Source organism: Cherax quadricarinatus, chromosome 25 (assembly GCF_038502225.1).
Source record: "Cherax quadricarinatus isolate ZL_2023a chromosome 25, ASM3850222v1, whole genome shotgun sequence".
Taxonomy (NCBI): Eukaryota; Metazoa; Arthropoda; class Malacostraca; order Decapoda; family Parastacidae; genus Cherax; species Cherax quadricarinatus.
Window position 1 is genome coordinate 12,668,262 of NC_091316.1, and position 23,168 is coordinate 12,691,429.

A 23,168-nucleotide genomic window follows, 5' to 3' on the forward strand; every position below is an offset into this window, starting at 1 on the left:
TAGAAAAGGAGCTTAGACATGGGTGAAATTCCACAGTCACTAAAAGCAACGGATATAGCCCCACTCCATAAAGGTGGCAGCAAAACATTAGCTAAGAACTGTAGACCAATAGCTCTAACGTCCCACATCATAAAAATATTTGAAAGAGGGCTAAGAAGCACGATTGCAAACCACTTGGATTCCCCAAAACTGTACAATCAAGGGGAACATGGGTTCAGAGCAGGTCGCTCCTGCCTCTCACAACTACTGGATCACTATGATATGGTCTTGGATGCACTGGAAGAAAAATAGAATGCAGATGTAATATACACAGGCTTTGTAAAAGCATTTGACAAATGCGATCATGGCGTAATAGCCTATAAAATACGTGCTAAAGGAATAATTGGCAAAGTGGGGAGATGGATCTTTAACATTTTAACTAACTGAGCACAAAGAGTAGTGGTCAACAGAGTTAAATCGGAAGCTGCAATAGTGAAAAGCTTTGTTGCACAAGGCACAGTACTCGCCCCATCCTGTTCCTCATCCTCATATCAGACATAGACAGAGATGTAATCCACAGCACCGTGTCATCCTTTGCAGACAATACTAGGATCTGCGTTAACCTATCATTTATTGAGAACACATTAGCCTCCAAGAAGATATAAACCAAGTGTTCCAATGGGCAACCGAAAACAATATGATGTTCAATGAAGACGAATTCCAATTATGTACTCCATTATGGAAAACTGGAGGGGATAATAACTAGAACTGAGTATACATCAAACTCTGATCATACAACAGAGCGGAAAAGTAATGTGAGGGACCTGGGAGTGGTAATATCTGAGGATCTCACTTTCAAGGATCACAACAGTGCCACGATCACAAGTACAAAGAAAATGATAGGATGGATAACGAGAACGTTTCAGAACAAGAGATGCCAAACCAGTGATGATCCTTATCAAATCGCTTGTTCTCTCTAGGCTGGAATATTGCTGTACATTAACATCTCCGTTCAGAGCAGGTGAAATTGCAGATCTGGAGAGTGTACAGAGAACCTTTACTGCACATATAAGTTCTATCAAACACCTCAACTACTGGGAACTTTTAGAAGCACTTGACTTGTACTCGCTGGAATGCAGGCGAGACAGATATGTCATAATCTACACTTGGAAAATCCTAGAAGGACTGGTCCCGAATCTACACACACAAATCTCTCCCTACAAAAGTAAAAGACCGGGTAGGCGGTACAAAATACCCCCAGTGAAAAGTATGGGCACCATTGGTACACTAAGAGAAAACGCCATAAGTGTCCGGGGCCCAAGACTGATCAACAGCCTCCCACCATGCATAAGGGGAATTGCCAATAGGCCCCTGGCTACCTTCAAGAGGGAGCTGGACAAATACTTAAAGTCCGTGCTGGATCAGCCGGGCTGTGGTTCGTAAATGCAGCCAGCAGCAACAGCCTGGTTGATCAGGTTCTGATCCACCGGGATATCATCGAAATATTACGTGTGTGCTTGGTAGCGGGGTCAATGATAAGGCTTCAGAGGCTTCTTACTTTATTTGGGTTCGTGGTACACAGGCAGTGTGTTTAAGTGCCCTGGGTGACCCAGAGGGCCATGCTCGCGAGGAAGAGAGGAGTGAAGTGTTGTTGACTCTAAGCTGAGTTGGCGCCAAGTAAGAGTGAGGCAGGCCTGGGTATGCCCACCCAGAGACCTGCCCTCTGGTGGAATCTTTGTAAAATAGCCATGTAGGCTTACTGTCTACAGGGAGGCTTGGTCGTGGACCAAGCCGCGGGGGGGGGGGTTGATCCCCGGAATACCCTCCAGGTAGACTCCAGGTAAGTGAATAAGTCCTGCGTCAGGAAAATGGAAAATTTCTCCTGATGAACATACTGCTAACACCAGTTTGTGATGAATCCAGCAGTTTCGCCTGAGCCTTTGCAGGTGAATTTTAAATTGTAGCGTTCTTGGCTAAGCTGTCTGGTGTTCTGTCATGTTTATTATTTTATGAGAGAATAATAATTTCCTTTCCATCCTCCACTGCGTTTTGGCTGGTTCGAACACGTTGCCCCTTACATTTCTGACTTTAATATAAAAAAATATGTGAGATCAGCTCCTGCCTAGTTTATATATTTGTTAATGTTGCAACCATTTGTTTATTCTGGTGAAATGATTTATTTCCAGAATGGTTTTCAAAGCTCTGCGTTTAACTTTTAATTGTGATATATCTTCTTGATGATGTAGTCTACATGCTTAAAGTCTGTAATCAAGGTGGGCGTGTACATAGTGTTTCTTGATCATCCTTTTAAAAGGCATAATGAATGCAGAATAATTATATTTTAAAGACTATACGCAATAAATAATCCGGTTGTTCATGCAGACATGTGGCAGAAAAAATTCTGCTGGCAGATTATATTGAAAATGAAATCTCAACTTTGCTGAGACACCTGAGAACGCAAAAGCCAGATTTTCTTGCTGCAATTTACCCGGAGATACCAAACCACTCTAAGAGACAGAAAAAAGATGAAGAAAGTTGAATAAACGAAAGAGAGAGAAACGAGTGGAGTGAGATATATTGCCCCTGAAGAGAGAAGATGGAACTACGCGTGAGCAAAGAAACAAAAAGTTCCTTGTCGAGGGAGTGATTCTTTCGAAGCCATAAATTTTGTGCTCTATGCGTCAGTGGGAACAGAATAATAGAGCATCAGTAAAGTTGAAGCAGCAAGAGGAAAGTGGGAAAGCTTAAGGGAAAACGACGTTATCCAGGGTTGACGAAGAAACATGGACCGAATCCTGTGATTCGGTCCTTCATTCGAGTAGAAAGATTGCAAGACATTTGTGCGGCTTCGATGTCTTGACAACAAGAGGTACATTTTTGCATGCGAGGCTTCCCGATACCCCCAGACTATGAAACTACCTTGACAGGTTTCGTTACTCTCGGTAAAACATTTAATCTGTCTGATAAATTAGACATATGTGCAACTCTTGGGTATCTTTATTGAGGAAACGTTTCGCCACACAGTGGCTTCATCAGTCCATACAAAGGAGAATCTTGAAGAACAGGAGGAGAATGAGGTAATCAGTCCCTCAACCTTGAGTCGATGTGGTCAGTCCATCAATCTTGAATAGATTGATGGACTGACCACATCGACTCAAGGTTGAGGGACTGATTACCTCATTCTCCTCCTGTTCTTCAAGATTCTCCTTTGTATGGACTGATGAAGCCACTGTGTGGCGAAACGTTTCCTCAATAAAGATACCCAAGAGTTGCACATATGTCTAATTTATCAACATGTCGGTTCTCTGAACCATTCATCTACAAATCTGTCTGATATATATAATCATTAGAACATAATTAATTTAGTATTTGGTAAACAAACTTAAAAATTTGTGGGTTTGTAAATAATTTTATTAATTTGTACATTAATAAGTATCTTTAATAATCTGTGATTTTTTCTAAATAGGAAACAAAACCATAGTCAAATGAAAATAATAGTAATGTTTTGCTCATAAAAACGCATTGAGCTTTTGTTTATCCCAGCTTTTGTTTTTGCTTAATTAGACTTTAAACCTTTCTATCCACAGTTCAAAAAGTCATTGGCATTAAGGTCATAACATCACCTGTTCACCATCAGTCAGCAATACTTTCATCCCTACAATAAGGATTACATTAAGTTCTTCACGAATATACATCGAGTCATACACACCTCTCAGTGTACATATCCTTGCAAACTTGACTTGCTCATTTATGGCACAAAGCTGAACTGGCAACAGATATAAAAAAAACAGGTAACTTAGTTTTCCAGCACACACAGGAACACTTATATTATTTATAACAGGATTTACATCTCCTATGCTAATACTCTTCGTGCATGAGATTCGTTCATGTTGGAATAAGCCTGAGTAGACATGAACTCTATTGTGCATTCACTGATATATTATCTATTAAGCGTTCACTGACATGCGATCTATTGTGCGTTCATTGATATGCGATCTGTTGTGCGTTCACTGACAAGCGATCTAGTGTGCGTTCATTGGTATGCGATTTATTGTGCGTTTATTGCCGCATACACTTTTAATACATTTGGGTGAGGTTATTTAGGATTGTATTAGTATAAAAACGCGGTGAACAATCCTTAACCCGACCCCGTATGGGTCATACAACGTAACACAAAGAACTAAAGGAATCTAAACGTGAGTTAACATATGCTAAAAAATTCTATATGTATTTTTATACCTCGTAAAGACAAAAACTCTTAAATCGTGAATTTTAGCATGCCGGGAGCGTTCAACACCAGCTTGTATATGACCCCAGAGGCACAAATATCTACACTAATTAGCTGTAAACTAGTCGCTTCGACGGCAAACTCTTAATCTAACTTGCGCTTTTTTTTATCATGAGTAAAAATTGTGTAATTTTGAACATTTTTCTGGCTACGCTCGGCCAGCTTTTTGCCAGATGTGTCGCAGTTGTTATATCAAAGTGCTAATTTGTGGGTAAAGGTGTGTTTAAGCAATGTGCATTTAAGCATAGTCATCCCAACTTAAATTAACCCACACGGTGGTGTGGGTGCCTCAGAGCTAGGGATCTTGAGCTAATTTCATTCTACTCCCCGTTTGGTGTACTAGCCTCCACGAGCACTATATATATTATTGTAATCACGGACGAGTAGTATTTAATCAATAACAACATTGTGACTAGCCGAGGACTCGAACCCATGTCGTTTTGGCCCGTCTCATGGTGAGCGAAAATCACATGATAGCTACTCTAACCAACAGGATCACAAAATCCTACAAGAATCACGCACCCAGCAGTGCTAGGTGCTGTACAGTGATCCGAGGATATACAGTGGTGTGGGTGCCTCAGAGCTAATTTCAATCTACTCCCCGTTTGGTGTACTAGCCTCCACGAGCAGTATATATATTATTGTAACCACGGAAGAGTGATTTTGAATCAATAACAACACAAATACCACTTGTCTGTGGTTACAATAATGTAAATATTTCTCATGGAGGCATTACAGCAAACGGGGAGTAGAATGAAATTAACTCTGAGGCACCCACACCGCCGTATGTCCTCGGATGACGGTTTATCCTGGGTGCGTGATTCTTGTAGGATTTACTGGTCCTGTGGGTTAGAGCGTCATGTGATTTTCGCTCAACATGAGGCGGGCCAAAACGACATGGGTTCGAGTCCTTGGCTAGTTGCAGTGTTGTTATTCACCCACCCACACACACACATTTGTCTATAAATATTCCTAACATTTTCACCTATATATATATATATATATATATATATATATATATATATATATATATATATATATATATATATATATATATATATATATATATATATGAAAATGCTAGGAATATTTATAGACAAATTCATTATTTTTCAAAACTTCTTAAACTTCCTGGAGAGAAATTGTCTACTCTTGCAAATTAAGGGCATCATTATTTTCCTAAAAATAACTAGCGTGCCTATTTTAAAAGTAAAATATTTAATATATAAATAATAATATTTGTAACAGTACGAGAGGTTCAAATAGTTTAAAGCAAGTTCTTCATTTTCTAGACACAGGGTAAATTATTATTATATTTGTACATTATTATTATTAGTATTATTGTTGTTGTTAGTGTTGTTGTTATTATTATTATTATTATTATTATTATTATTATTATTATTATTATTATTATTATTATTATTATTATTATTATTATTATTATTATTATTATTATTATTATTTATTATTATTATTATTATTATTATTATTATTATTATTATTATTATTATTATTATTATTATTATTATTATTATTATTATTATTTTATAAGCCTATCATGAAATACATACTGCGCAAATGCTCATCCTTTTATCAGCAAATTAAAGATATATTTGCCAAAACTTAGGTATGATAAAAATCTTGAGGGGCAGGAATTATTTAAGGTGTTGCAGGTGGTGTGTGGCTGACTCTCCCTCACCCGTCTAGGCTGGTACCTGGTCAAGTACTGGGGTCACTGGGGGCACTGACCCCCGGAATACCCTCCAGGTAGACTCCAGGTAGGTAGATACATATAAGTACAATTATCATGATAAATTAGACACATGTGCAACTCTTGGGTATCTTTATTGAGGAAACGTTTCGCCACACAGTGGCTTCATCAGTCTATACGTAGGAAAAACTTGAAGAACAATAAAGATACCCAAGAGTTGTACATGTGTCTAATTTATCAACATGTCGGTTCTCTGAACCATTCATCTACAAACCTGTCAGACACTGCAACTTCTTGGGATCTTAATACTTAGGAATTCTTCGCTTGCCTAATTCTTGGGCACAACCTACTTCCACATTGAGCAAATGTGACACTACCTATGACTGCCGCACCTCTCCTGCCATACGGTTTGTAAGCTGCTTCTCCGCTCATATGCCGTATTCTACTCAAGATTGATGGACTGAACACATCGACTCAAGGTTGAGGGACTGATTACCTCATTCTCCTCCTGTTCTTCAAGTTTCTCCTACGTATGGACTCATGAAGCCACTGTGTGGCGAAACGTTTCCTCAATAAAGATACCCAAGAGTTGCACATGTGTCTAATTTATCAACATGTCGGTTCTCTGAACCATTCATCTACAAACAATTATCATACCTTGTAACACATGTCATTTACTTAGGATATCCTCAAAAAGTCAGACAAAGTGACTTATTTCCAATGGGGTCCTTGTGATAGTTTTGTGGTGTCTTTGACTCTTCTTCCAAGGAACTGAAATTGCGCTTTTCTTCCTCAGATCAAGCCTTACTACTCCCATTCTCAAGGTGTATTACTTTAAGCTGTTTATAGCTTTCCCTATGACTAAAATAATATAATAATAAAAATAATATAATAATAATAATAATAATAATAATAATAATAATAATAATAATAATAATAATAATAATAATAATAATAATAATAATAATAATAAGTGAACAGTATTTAGATAAGGCTAAAGAGGTCTTTGTAGCATTTATGGATTTGGAAAAGGCATATGACAGGGTGGATAAGGGGGCAATGTGGCAGATGTTGCAGGTGTATAGTATAGGAGGTAGGTTACTGAAAGCAGTGAAGAGTTTTTACGAGGATAGTGAGGCTCAAGATAGAGTAAGTAGTAAAGAGGGAAATTATTTCCCAGTAAAAGTAGGCCTTAGACAAGGATGTGTGATGTAACCGTGGTTGTTTAATATATTTATAGATGGGGTAGTAAGAGAAGTAAATGCGAGGGTCTTGGCAAGAGGCGTGGAGTTAAAAGATAAAGAATCACACATAAAGTGGGAGTTGTCACAGTTGCTCTTTGCTGATGACACCGTGCTCTTGGGAGATTCTGAAGAGAAGTTGCAGAGATTGGTGGATGAATTTGGTAGGGTATGCAAAAGAAGAAAATTAAAAGTGAATACAGGAAAGAGTAAGGTTATGAGGATAACAAAAAGATTAGGTGATGAAAGATTGGATATCAGATTGGAAGGAGAGAGTATGGAGGAGGTGAATGTATTCAGATATTTGGGAGTGGACGTGTCAGCGGATGGGTCTATGAAAGATGAGGTGAATCATAGAATTGATGAGGGGAAAAAGGGTGAGTGGTGCACTTAGGAGTCTGTGGAGACAAAGAATTTTGTCCTTGGAGGCAAAGAGGGGAATGTATGAGAGTATAGTTTTACCAACGCTCTTATATGGGTGTGAAGCATGGGTGATGAATGTTGCAGCGAGGAGAAGGCTGGAGGCAGTGGAGATGTCATGTCTGAGGGCAATGTGTGGTGTGAATATAATGCAGAGAATTCGTAGTTTGGAAGTTAGGAGGAGGTGCGGGATTACCAAAACTGTTGTCCAGAGGGCTGAGGAAGGGTTGTTGAGGTGGTTCGGACATGTAGAGAGAATGGAGCAAAACAGAATGACTTCAAGAGTGTATCAGTCTGTAGTGGAAGGAAGGCGGGGTAGGGGTCGGCCTAGGAAAGGTTGGAGGGAGGGGGTAAAGGGGTTTTGTGTGCGAGGGGCTTGGACTTCCAGCAGGCGTGCGTGAGCGTGTTTGATAGGAGTGAATGGAGACAAATGGTTTTTAATACTTGACGTGCTGTTGGAGTGTGAGCAAAGTAACATTTATGAAGGGGTTCAGGGAAACCGGCAGGCCGGACTTGAGTCCTGGAGATGGGAAGTACAGTGTCTGCGCTCTGAAGGAGGGGTGTTAATGTTACAGTTTAAAAACTGTAGTGTAAAGCACCCTTCTGGCAAGACAGTGATGGAGTGAATGATGGTGAAAGTTTTTCTTTTTCGGGCCACCCTGCCTTGGTGGGAATCGAAGTTCAACGATGAGAAATTTCAATTACTCAGATATGGTAAACACGAGGAAATTAAATCTTCATCAGAGTACAAAACAAATTCTGGCCACAAAATAGAGCGAAACACCAACGTCAAAGACCTGGGAGTGATCATGTCGGAGGATCTCACCTTCAAGGACCATAACATTGTATCAATCGCATCTGCTAGAAAAATGACAGGATGGATAATGAGAACCTTCAAAACTAGGGAGGCCAAGCCCATGATGACACTCTTCAGGTCACTTGTTCTATCTAGGCTGGAATATTGCTGCACACTAACAGCACCTTTCAAGGCAGGTGAAATTGCTGACCTAGAAAATGTACAGAGAACTTTCACGGCGCGCATAACGGAGATAAAACACCTCAATTATTGGGAGCGCTTGAGGTTCCTGAACCTGTATTCCCTGGAACGCAGGCGGGAGAGATACATGATTATATACACCTGGAAAATACTAGAGGGACTAGTACCGAACTTCCACACGAAAATCACTCACTACGAAAACAAAAGACTTGGCAGACGATGCAACATCCTCCCAATGAAAAGCAGGGGTGTCACTAGCACGTTAAGAGACCATACAGTGTCAGGGGCCTCCCAGCATACATAAGGGGGATTACCAACAGACCCCTGGCAGTCTTCAAGCTGGCACTGGACAAGCACCTAAAGTCGGTTCCTGACCAGCCGGGCTGTGGCTCGCACGTTGGTTTGCATGCAGCCAGCAGCAACAGCCTGGTTCATCAGGCTCTGATCCACCAGGAGGCCTGGTCACAGACCGGGCCGCGGGGGCGTTGACCCCCGGAACTCTCTCCAGGTAAACTCCAGGTAAACTCCAGTGTGATAATAAAATATAATAATAATAATAATAATACCAGATCTGGAAGATTTTCAGGTTCGATCGAAGAAAACGAACGACATTTCTAATTCTCTGAATCGAGAAATCTTCACCAGCATCATCGCGGAACATCTGATAGATCTGTCACTCATAATAATGCCGATGGTTTTGCATGTGTGGGAATCGTAGTCTACCTGGAGGTCGTTCCGCGGGTCAACACCCCCGAGGCAAGGTCTTTGACTAGGCCTACCGGTGGATTAGGGCTTGATCAACCAGGCTGTCACTGCTGGCCGCACGTAATCCAACGTACGAACCCGGTTGGTCGAGTACTGACTTTAGGTATCAATGAAACCATGCATTATTACACCTAATATCGACGCAGATATGGATGAGAATATGAGGTTTCCACAGGTGACTGTGTTCAGTTTCCATTAGAAATTTTAATAATAGAACACTAACCATGTCTCAGAACAGGAAGAGCGAGTTTATATGTAGTGAGTTCGGCTGATCCTGATTCGGGCTCAGTCAGGGTGAGCCGAACCTAAGGGATCCTAGGGAAGATTTTTTTTTTGAATCCCAAGAAAAATAAGCTATACTATTGTTTTTTTAAGTTAGGTTACTGAAACTCAGTAACTAATAATGCGAATAAAGTCTTCTCATTGCATGTGTACAGAAAATTTTCACTGTTCGTGTAAATTCAGTAAAGGACGTAAATTACTGAGAACGTTCGAAGTCCATTGAGCAGTAACGCCTTGGAAAGTAGGCGAGATGCATCATAAGTTACATCCGGAATATTATTGAGGGGTTATAATCATAACCATAATTTTTAAAGAGGTGGACCAAAAACTGACCCGCGTCAGGAAACACTTGTTCTATTTCCTGACAAACCTTGCCTAACTTAACGTAAACCCCCTATATTTATAAGGTAACTTGATTAATTTCTCTAGAACTGCGTGCGGCTAGCACCAACAGTGTGGATAGTCAAGAAATCAACGAAGGAGGCTGGTCTGGGTCCAGGCTGCGATGGATGTGACTTAAGAAATCGCCTTCAGATAACTTTCAAGTAAATATGTGAAAACTCATTTACTTAATCTCGCGGTAGCCGAGAACTACCAGGCAACGTACAAATCCGTACGATTATCACACGTATCGCGCGAAAGGACAGCCGGCAATAGCTGAAGCCTCTAAGGTTGGCTAAAATATCGTACCGTACCGACCCAACTTTCTGTTTCGGGCACAGACCACGGGAAGAGATGAGCTGGCTCAATGTTGTGGCTCAGTCCTGGCCCAGGCGCCGGAGAGTGAGGACGGTGGGGTTGTGTTGTTGGATTACTCGCGACCTTCCCAAGTGCTGTGTTGCTCATATACCGAGTGTGCCATGAATCCCAGTGTTGCCTCATTGATCGCAATGTAACTTGTAACACTGATTACGAACAAAACATCACTAAGATGGTTATTGTATACCTTTCATTCCTCATTATTAAATAAACTTTTAACAAACTTCCTTTTTTTTATTTTGTTAACATATTTTTTCCAAATTTTTTCTGACAGAACTCTTCGTAATTAAAATACTTTTTTATTGAACATAGAAAAAGCAAAATGCTTTGGTATCACATGGAAATTATGTTTGCTATTCACCGTCACTGAAAAAAAAACTTTTTCCATAAACCTTACGGCAAAAACCAGGACAAATGATACATCATTTTTGAGCTCAATGATGGCTAGTGTTGGAGTGTTAGTGATGTCAGCGGTGGTGTCGGTGTTGGTAGGTCCAGGAGCTGCCAACTTCAATCTGTACCTCACCCAGGCTGAGGTCCGCAGAATATTAGGTATGTAATCGTGAACTTGTAATTAAGAGTAGAAGACGTTTGCATCTGTGAGTATACGCTGAGAATTTACTGCAAACCCAACTTTAAGAGATTTAATTCTTCTTGACTGTGGGGTCCAGGTGATATGCTAGCTTAATGACTCACGTGAGGACGAGACTTTTAAACCTAATAATAATAATAATAATAATAATAATAATAATAATAATAATAATAATAATAATAATAATAATTTTATTTAGGCACAGGTACACATTTAAGTACAATTATCATACACAGTGTAAATTACATAGAAAAACCCAACCCCCCCAAAAATGTCTAAGTGACTTATTTTCATTGAGTTTTGGTTAAATATAAGCAATTTATACATTGCGGTGATAAATGATTAAGTTTCGAACCAATATTACCCACACAGTAAGATTCATTTCACAAGTGGTTCCGTGAGTGTGATGATCACCTCGTCTCCCAGCTGAGTTACTTGGTCCGCACACGTGTACTGACACCAGCTGTATTAAATCATTAGTGATAAAGCCCTAAGTGGCGAAACGTTTCATTAATAAAGTTACCTAACGTTTCACATGGGGTTTCTTTTATACCCTTAATGATAATGACACACCCACTATGTGTGAAAAATAAACCCTTTTCCTAAGTAAAATTAGGAAAAACTGGGCATAATCCAAGATACGTTAGGTATATTATAATATTTTTTATAAAGGAAATTTGAGCAAGGTTGGGTTGCTGTTATTTTGGGAGAAAAATAATTTGCATGAGCAAAATTTGTGCGAATATATTTAAATTTTCCTTGGGCTAGGGGAAGGGGTTAGCATTGTGGTGACCAGTATATTTGTATACCTTGGATATACACTGCATTTGGCATCCTTGTATGCGATGGTATTTAATGAAATACATTTTCGTCATATTGTTGGTACTGGTGAAGGGCTCTTGAACCAAGGAAACGGAGATATCTTCTCATTCCTCGGATTAATCCTGATTAACCTCTTCCCCCCTCCCCCACGCGGCTGATTCATTAGATGCTGTAATAAGTAGAGCACTTCCCCATGAAAATACTAATATAATCAATCAACAACCCTGAAAGTAGTATACATATACATTAACTCGTATTCCTGTACTAGTGAACAGGTATACGCGAACACGTATACCTGAAGTAGTGTACAAATGGACGGGAATAGGTATTAAAAACTTGGTTCTCCATTAGCAGATCATTGTAGAATGCTATCCTTGCAACCAAATCAGTTGGTTGGCGTGTTACACATCGATAATGGAACATGTTTACTATGGTGAATATTTACCATAGTACTACTTGTAGATTTTCCCGAAGGTCATCGCCCACGCTGGCTGGTCTTAGACCAAGCCTCCTGACTGATGGCCTGAATCGTCAGGTCGTTGGTGTTAGCCGCCGCATTCCAAAATAGCCACTACAACCTTTTTTTTTAATTAGTCAGATTTCCTCTTGAGGAAAGATGGTTTTCTCTTGAAGATAGAGGATGTCTGCTAGCTTCTCTTATCTGTTGGATTAACTGCGTATTTTATCTTGTTCCTAGTGTTATTAAAGCATTAAGGATAATCTGTTTTGGTCTGCTAACTCTGACTGACATTGGGATTACAATGTATTGACTACATTAAGACTAAATGTTACCTGGACACCACTAGTCAAGGATACTTCAGTTCGTAATGTAAGGATTACAGCAAATTCTTAAGTGTATATATGCTGAGGTATACACAATTCCAGTGTATATACACTGCTGTTAACAGTGCATACTACATATATATATATATATATATATATATATATATATATATATATATATATATATATATATATATATATATATATATGTATGTATGTATATATATATATATATATATATATATATATATATATATATATATATATATATATATATATATATATATATATATATATATATATATATATCGTGCCGAATATGTAAAACTGGTCAATTAGCAAGAACTCATTTAAAATTAAGTCCTTTCTAAAATTTTCTCTTATACGTTTAAAGATATATTTTTTTCATTAATGATAATGTAAAAATTTTTAATTTTGCACCAAAAGAATCTAAGAAAACTTACCTAACCTTATAATAACAACAATTTATTTCAGCCTAACCTAACTAAATATATTTTAGATTTGTTTACAATAATTTAATACTAAGCAAACATAGTGAAATATATTTTTTTCGTTAGGTTCAGAATGATTTTAGCGAAATTATTGCATACACAAATTTTTACTTGTCCTATATGGCAAGCGTTGCTATTTAAGCCAAGATCGCAAGTTCTGCCTTTTCGGCACGACATATATATATATATATATATATATATATATATATATATATATATATATATATATATACATATATATATATATATATTATTATTATTATTTTATTATCACACTGGCCGATTCCCACCAAGGCAGGGTGGCCCGAAAAAGAAAAACTTTCACCATCATTCACTCCATCACTGTCTTGCCAGAAGGGTGCTTTACACTACAGTTTTTAAACTGCAACATTAACACCCCTCCTTCAGAGTGCAGGCACTGTACTTCCCATCTCCAGGACTCAAGTCCGGCCTGCCGGTTTCCCTGAATCCCTTCATAAATGTTACTTTGCTCACACTCCAACAGCACGTCAAGTATTAAAAACCATTTGTCTCCATTCACTCCTATCAAACACGCTCACGCATGCCTGCTGGAAGTCCAAGCCCCTCGCACACAAAACCTCCTTTACCCCCTCCCTCCAACCCTTCCTAGGCCGACCCCTACCCCGCCTTCCTTCCACTACAGACTGATACACTCTTGAAGTCATTCTGTTTCGCTCCATTCTCTCTACATGTCCGAACCACCTCAACAACCCTTCCTCAGCCCTCTGGACAACAGTTTTGGTAATCCCGCACCTCCTCCTAACTTCCAAACTACGAATTCTCTGCATTATATTCACACCACACATTGCCCTCAGACATGACATCTCCACTGCCTCCAGCCTTCTCCTCGCTGCAACATTCATCACCCACGCTTCACACCCATATAAGAGCGTTGGTAAAACTATACTCTCATACATTCCCCTCTTTGCCTCCAAGGACAAAGTTCTTTGTCTCCACAGACTCCTAAGTGCACCACTCACTCTTTTTCCCTCATCAATTCTATGATTCACCTCATCTTTCATAGACCCATCCGCTGACACGTCCACTCCCAAATATCTGAATACGTTCACCTCCTCCATACTCTCTCCCTCCAATCTGATATTCAATCTTTCATCACCTAATCTTTTTGTTATCCTCATAACCTTACTCTTTCCTGTATTCACCTTTAATTTTCTTCTTTTGCACACCCTACCAAATTCATCCACCAATCTCTGCAACTTCTCTTCAGAATCTCCCAAGAGCACAGTGTCATCAGCAAAGAGCAGCTGTGACAACTCCCATTTTGTGTGTGATTCTTTATCTTTTAACTCCACGCCTCTTGCCAAGACCCTCGCATTTACTTCTCTTACAACCCCATCTATAAATATATTAAACAACCACGGTGACATCACACATCCTTGTCTAAGGCCTACCTTTACTGGGAAAAAATTTCCCTCTTTCCTACATACTCTAACTTGAGCCTCACTATCCTCGTAAAAACTCTTCACTGCTTTCAGTAACCTACCTCCTACACCATACACTTGCAACATCTGCCACATTGCCCCCCTATCCACCCTGTCATACGCCTTTTCCAAATCCATAAATGCCACAAAGACCTCTTTAGCCTTATCTAAATACTGTTCACTTATATGTTTCACTGTAAACACCTGGTCCACACACCCCCTACCTTTCCTAAAGCCTCCTTGTTCATCTGCTATCCTATTCTCCGTCTTACTCTTAATTCTTTCAATTATAACTCTACCATACACCTTACCAGGTACACTCAACAGACTTATCCCCCTATAATTTTTGCACTCTCTTTTATCCCCTTTGCCTTTATACAAAGGAACTATGCATGCTCTCTGCCAATCCCTAGGTACCTTACCCTCTTCCATACATTTATTAAATAATTGCACCAACCACTCCAAAACTATATCCCCACCTGCTTTTAACATTTCTATCTTTATCCCATCAATCCCGGCTGCCTTACCCCCTTTCATTTTACCTACTGCCTCACGAACTTCCCCCACACTCACAACTGGCTCTTCCTCACTCCTACAAGATGTTATTCCTCCTTGCCCTATACACGAAATCACAGCTTCCCTATCTTCATCAACATTTAACAATTCCTCAAAATATTCCCTCCATCTTCCCAATACCTCTAACTCTCCATTTAATAACTCTCCTCTCCTATTTTTAACTGACAAATCCATTTGTTCTCTAGGCTTTCTTAACTTGTTAATCTCACTCCAAAACTTTTTCTTATTTTCAACAAAATTTGTTGATAACATCTCACCCACTCTCTCATTTGCTCTCTTTTTACATTGCTTCACCACTCTCTTAACTTCTCTCTTTTTCTCCATATACTCTTCCCTCCTTGCATCACTTCTACTTTGTAAAAACTTCTCATATGCTAACTTTTTCTCCCTTACTACTCTCTTTACATCATCATTCCACCAATCGCTCCTCTTCCCTCCTGCACCCACTTTCCTGTAACCACAAACTTCTGCTGAACACTCTAACACTACATTTTTAAACCTAGCCCATACCTCTTCGACCCCATTGCCTATGCTCTCATTAGCCCATCTATCCTCCAATAGCTGTTTATATCTTACCCTAACTGCCTCCTCTTTTAGTTTATAAACCTTCACCTCTCTCTTCCCTGATGCTTCTATTCTCCTTGTATCCCATCTACCTTTTACTCTCAGTGTAGCTACAACTAGAAAGTGATCTGATATATCTGTGGCCCCTCTATAAACATGTACATCCTGAAGTCTACTCAACAGTCTTTTATCTACCAATACATAATCCAACAAACTACTGTCATTTCGCCCTACATCATATCGTGTATACTTATTTATCCTCTTTTTCTTAAAATATGTATTACCTATAACTAAACCCCTTTCTATACAAAGTTCAATCAAAGGGCTCCCATTATCATTTACACCTGGCACCCCAAACTTACCTACCACACCCTCTCTAAAGGTTTCTCCTACTTTAGCATTCAGGTCCCCTACCACAATTACTCTCTCATTTGGTTCAAAGGCTCCTATACATTCACTTAACATCTCCCAAAATCTCTCTCTCTCCTCTGCATTTCTCTCTTCTCCAGGTGCATACACGCTTATTATGACCCACTTCTCGCATCCAACCTTTACTTTAATCCACATAATTCTTGAATTTACACATTCATATTCTCTTTTCTCCTTCCATAACTGATCATTTAACATTACTGCTACCCCTTCCTTTGCTCTAACTCTCTCAGATACTCCAGATTTAATCCCATTTATTTCCCCCCACTGAAACTCTCCTACCCCCTTCAGCTTTGTTTCGCTTAGGGCCAGGACATCCAACTTCTTTTCATTCATAACATCAGCAATCATCTGTTTCTTGTCATCCGCACTACATCCACGCACATTTAAGCAACCCAGTTTTATAAAGTTTTTCTTCTTCTCCTTTTTAGTAAATGTATACAGGAGAAGGGGTTACTAGCCCATTGCTCCCGGCATTTTAGTCGCCTCATACGACACGCATGGCTTACGGAGGAAAGATTCTTTTCCACTTCCCCATGGACAATAGAAGAAATAAAAAAGAACAAGAGCTATTTAGAAAAAGGAGAAAAACCTAGATGTATGTATATATATATATATGCATGTGCGTGTCTGTGAAGTGTGACCAAAGTGTAAGTAGGAGTAGCAAGATATCCCTGTTATCTTAGCGTGTTTATGAGACAGAAAAAGAAAACCAGCAATCCTACCATCATGTAAAACAGTTACAGGTTTCTGTTTCACAGTCATCTGGCAGGACGGTAGTACTTCCCTGGGTGGTTGCTGTCTACCAACCTACTACCAATATATATACATATATATACATATATATATATACACATATATATACATATATATACATATATATATATATATATATATATATATATATATATATGTATATATATATATATATATATATATATATATATATGTATATATATATATATATATATATATATATATATATATATATATATATATATATATATATATATATATATATTATATATACATATATATATATATATATATATATATATATATATATATATATATATATATATATATATATACATATATATATATATATATATATATATATATATATATATATATATATATATATATATATATATTATACGTATTATATACACACTTTACGTGATTTGCTTCAGTGTTTGTATTGTCTATATTATTGTCCATTTTCTCTCGTTGTTTCCATGCTAACTTTTATGTCATGCTATTTGTCTCAAAATTCCCGTGTGGTGCTAACCGATGTATTTATTTAAAACAAAATTCACTATAATGGTAATATAATTAAATTCATTTCTTGAAAATGCCATGTTTTGACCTCAGCTTTGTGGCTCAGTACTGGTGTTTCAGATCTCTTGTTGCAAACTGTGTTGCACGCTTGTGTTGTACACCCATGTCGTACGCCTGTGTCGCACGCCTGTGTTGCACGCCTGTGTTGCACGCCTGTGTTACACACCTTTGTTACACGCCTTTGTTACAGGCCTTTGTTGGACGAATGTGCTGCCCCTGTTTTGCATGCCTGTGTTGCACACCTGTGTTGCACCAGCTTCCTGGTGTGAGCCTCTTCTCCTCCCCTCGTTATTATTTATTATATTATTCCTTTATTTACTTTGTGTTTTTATTATAAATATTTTTTTAATTATTTCACATTCGTGGGTAAACGGCAAACATAAATGAGTCACTCAGTGCTCGGTGAATGGGACGTAATTAGGTATGATCCAAGGAAGGAGAAGGTAGCTTAAAATTCAGGAATTAAAATCTCTCAACCAGCATCAAGGCCTCTTCTCCCCCCCCCCCCGCGCCTTGAAGAGAGGAACAGAGTTGTTTGTACGTGTGACACTTATCTTTTATTTTTACCTTTGACGGATTTCCAGAGTTTTCCTACTCCCGCAGCCCGACCATAGGTCAGGCTTGTCTGATTCTTGCCTGATCAACCCTGCTGTGGCTACTGGCGACCCGCTGGACCACATATCCATCACAGCTTGGTTGATCTGGCACTTGGTGGAGGTACTTCGTCGCGTATCCTCTTAAAACTTTCAACATTTGTTCCAGCAGTGTTTCTCATATCTCCTGTTAGTGTTTTGAATAGTCTGGGCCTCTCAGATGTTAACAGTATTCTGATGTGCTCACGGCACCCCTACATTTCATTTTTTTTTCTTCCATATTTCTTGCTCTAGTATGATGTTATGACAGCATGAAGATTTGGGACTAGGACCTCAACTGCTTTCCTCGTATAGATTATTATTCTCACTCCTCCGCACCTGGAGTTTACCTCGAGAGAGTTGGGGCGTCAACGCCCCCGCGGCCTGGTCTGTGACCAGGCGAGTATATTATTAGAACTCTGAGGTATTCCCAATAATGTAAATGCTTCATTAGCTTTATATTGTCCATAAACGATCTCTGTATCTGTTCCACCTCTGATATCTTCTGCCCTGAATGTATCTATAAACATTGAACAATGTTGTAACCGAAAGAACACATGTTATCTGAATAGTATTACCAATTTTTAAATGGGCCGCAGAAAACAATGTGAAGTTCAACGATGAGAAATTTCAATTACTCCGATATGGAAAACGTGAGGAAATTAAAACTACATCGGAGTATAAAACAAATTCCAACCACACAATAGAGCGAAAAACTAATGTAAAAGTCCAGGGAGTGATCATGTCAGAGGATCTCACCTTCAAATACCATAACATTGCATCAATCGCATCTGCTAGAAAAATGACAGGATGGATAATGTGATCCTTCAAACTAGGGATGCCAAGCCCATGATGCCACTATTCAGGTCGCTTGTTCTATCTAGGCTGGAATATTGCTGCACACTAACAGTACCTTTCAAGGTAGGTGAAACTGCTGACCTAGAAAATGTACAGAGAACCTTCACGGCGCGCATAACTGGGATAAACCACCTCAGTTACCGGGAACGCTTGAAGTTCCTAAAACTGTACTCCCTAGAACGCAGGTAGGAGAGATACATGATTATATACACTTGGAAAATCCTAGAGGGATTAGTACCAAACTTGCACACGAAAATCACTCCTTATGAAAGCAAAAGACTCTGCAGATGATGCAACATCCCCAAAGAAAAGCAGGGGTGCCACTAGCACGATAAGAGACAACACAATAAGTGTCAGGGGCCCATGATTGTTCAACTGCCTCCCAGCATACATAGGGGGATTACCAACAGACCCTTGGTTGTCTTCAAGCAGGCACTAGACAGGCACCTAAAGTCAGTACCTAACCACCCGGGTTGTGGTTCGTACGTCGGGTTGCGTGCGGTCAACAGTAACAGCCTGGTTGATCAAGCCCTGATCCACCATGAGGCCTGGTCACAGACCGGTCCGCGGGGGCGTTGACCCCCGGAACTCTCTCCAGATATCCTCCAGTTATCCAGGTAATGGTTTAATTTCCCTTGTTTTGAAAGCTGTCATTATCTACTTCATTTTCCTGGTTGTCGTGAATATTGACTTATTGTGTTCTTTGAAAAAAAAGACCAGCTGACATTATAATTCCCAGGTCCTTCATGTGTTATTTTCATTCTATTTGGTGATCCTCTTGCATTTTGCATACAATGTTTTTTTGAGTTCTTGAGCAATGGTTTCAAGTAGGAAAAATTTAGGTTCAGAAAGGATATACGAAGGCACTAGTTTGGTAATAGAGTTGTGGACGAGTGGATCAAACTCCCGAGTACTGTCACTGAAGCTAAAACCTTGTGTAGTTTTAGAAATAAATTAGACAAATACATGAGTGGGTGTAAGTTGGACCTGACTAGCTTGCGCTAGTGGGTCTGATGCAGTGCTCCATCCTTCTTGGTTTAGAAAAACACGTTAGTAAAGATTAGAACATATTTATTAGAAAACCTTTCGGTCCTGAGACCTTGATCACTTCTAACATACAGAGATTAAAAGACAGTATATATAGGCGGAGAGTGAGGTGTGAGTAACGCATGGTGGCCTGAAGAATGCCATATTGGGATGAGGATGGGTAGACGATGAGATCATGTGACTCCTGAGTTGATGGGTAGGTGGTGCTTTGCCTGGTTGAGTATTATGTGTGCTAATATTGTATGCTATGCTAATATGTATGCTAATATTTTAGAAATTTTGTGGTTTCCCCGTTCTATTGTGTCGGTGACGGCGATTAGCGAGGCTTCTAGACACCGTTGGCGTCTAAGGTCTTGTTCGATGAGACCGAGTTGTGCCTCATCCCACTTCATCAGATGCCCCGTGGAGTCTCTCTGGAGGACACAGGAGTACCTTAAGTCATCTCTGTTACTAGCATTTCGATGCTCGTTCAGACGGACCGCAACATCTCTGCCAGTTTTGCCTACGTATTTCTTGGGACAGAATCCACAGGGGATGGTGTAGACGCCTGCTGTGAAAATTAGAGGTGTGTGGCTGCGTTTCGTAGTGAGGTCTTTGACAGATGATGTGTTTATGGTAGAAACATTTATGTTACTCTTAGCAAGTGCCCGGCGAGTATTCGTGGCAACATCACCACATGGGAGCACTATGAACTGCTTAGAGGGCTGTTCCATGGGCGGTTTGTTAAGGATAGTTTGTGCCTTGAGTCTGCAATCCCGGACGAAGAAAGATGGAAACTGAAGACGTGTAAAGGCTTGTGTTATGTAGATACATTCTTCAAGAAAACAAGGGCTGGAGATGTGAAGAGCTGTCAAGAAAAAGCCAAAGAGGACTCCCTCTTTTAGTGCGGGTGTCTTTGTGTGAATAGAAGTGTATAAGATCCTCCTTGAAAAAGAATGTATCTACTTCCCATTGCCAAGACGCACTGTGACTCCATCGAGCTTAGCATTTCTCCAGAAATATTTATAATGTATACTCGTAAGAACATTATTTTTTTTTTTACTTTTAATTGCTTTTCATGGTAAGGTGACTGAGAGTCGGTTTAAGCCATACTGATCAGCTTAATTGTGTATTCAAGATCATGTTTACACAATTTTTATGACAATTTCCAGAGTATCTGCTAATTATTATCAGGGCGCATGTAGAGACCTCGGAGTAATTTTACGAAAGTGTTTTAAACATTGACACTTTCATGTGTTTTTCAGCTGATGATGGTTTTTTAGCTTAATGTGCAGGCATAAAACATTTGTTTTCGTTATAATCGTTCGTGTTTGTGCTCGTATGCAAGATAGTAACCTTTTCAATAGAAAGTTCTCTTCTTAGAGGACTTTTGATTGTGATTAAACTTATTTCTCTCTCTCTCTTTCTCCCTACCTCCATCTCTGTCTCTGTCTCTATCTGTCTCTGTCTGTCTCTGCCTCTGTCTCTGTCTCTGTCTCATTCTGTCTCTGTTTCATTATGTCTCTGTCTCTGTCTCTGTCTCTCTGTCTGTCTCTGTCTGTCTCTGTCTGTCTCTGTCTCTCTCTCTCTCTCTCTCTCTGTCTCTCGATATATATATATATATATATATATATATACATATATACAGAAATATATATATATAAACACATATATATATACATATATATATATAGACATACATACATATATACATATAAATAAATAAATATATATATATATAAATATATATATATATATATATATATATATATATATTCTTTCTGTCAACACACCGGCCGTATCCCACCAAGGCAGGGTGGCCCAAAAAGAAAAACGAAAGTTTCTCTTAAATTTAGTAATTTATACGGGAGAAGGGGTTACTAGCCCCTTGCTCCCGGCATTTTAGTCGCCTCTTACAACACGCATGACTTACGGAGGAAGAATTCTGTTCCACTTCCCCATGGAGATAAGAGGAAATAAACAAGAACAAGAACTAGAAAGAAAATAGAAGAATACCCAGAGGGGTGTGTATATATATGCTTGCACATGTATGTGTAGTGTGACCTAAGTGTAAGTAGAAGTAGCAAGACGTACCTGAAATCTTGCATGTTTATGAGACAGACAAAAGACACCAGCAATCCTACCATCATGTAAAACAATTACAGGTTTTCGTTGTACACTCACTTGGCAGGACGGTAGTACCTCCCTGGGCGGTTGCTGTCTACCAACCTACTACCTACGATATATATATATATATATATATATATATATATATATATATATATATATATATATATATATATATATATATATATATAAACCATACCACGGGTGGGGATAGAACCCGCTATCAGAGAGTCTCAAAATTCCAGACCGTCGCGATCGCGGGTTCTATTCCCGCCAGTGGTATGGTTTGTTTGCAATCGTGTCATTACGATTTCGTGAGTCATATATATATATATATATATATATATATATATATATATATATATATATATATATATATATATATATATATATATATATATATATATGTCGTGTCGAATAGGCAGAACTTGCGATCTTGGCTTAAATAGCAACGCTCATCTTGTCATATAGGACAAGCGAAAATTTGTGTATGCAATAATTTCGCCAAAATCATTCTGAACCTAACGAAAAAAATATATTTGATTGTGTTCGTTTAGTATTAAATTATTGTAAACGTATTTAAAATGTATTTAGTTGGGTTAGGCTAAAATAAATTGCTCTTGTTATAATAAGGTTAGGTAAGTTTTCTAAGATTCTTTTGGTGCAAAATTAAAAGTTTTTACATTAACATTAATGAAAAAATATTTCTTTAAACGTATAAGAGAAAATTTCAGAAAGGACTTAATTTTAAATGAGTTCTTGCTAATTGACCAGTTTTACATATTCGGCACGACATATATATATATATATATATATATATATATATATATATATATATATATATATATATATATATATATATATATATATATATATATATATATATATATAGCTTTAAGTAGTAGGTTGGTAGACAGCAACCACCCACCCATAGGGCTACGTCTGCCCAACCAGATGAATGTGGAACGGAAACATGTAATGTTTTACACAGTTTTAGGATT

At 38.7% G+C, this 23,168-nt stretch overlaps 1 protein-coding gene across 1 annotated transcript in view; it reads left to right on the forward strand.

The window, feature by feature from the left end:
• Positions 1 to 10,733: 10,733 nt before the first annotated feature.
• LOC128690037 (tyrosine-protein kinase Dnt) overlaps positions 10,734 to 23,168 on the forward strand; it is a 561,847-nt gene continuing 549,412 nt past the window's right edge. Inside the window, exon 1 of the mRNA XM_053778556.2 lies at positions 10,734 to 10,994. Within this exon, the coding sequence (XP_053634531.1) occupies positions 10,880 to 10,994 (115 nt within the window). The 5' untranslated portion in view covers positions 10,734 to 10,879. The remainder of the gene's footprint in view (positions 10,995 to 23,168) is intronic.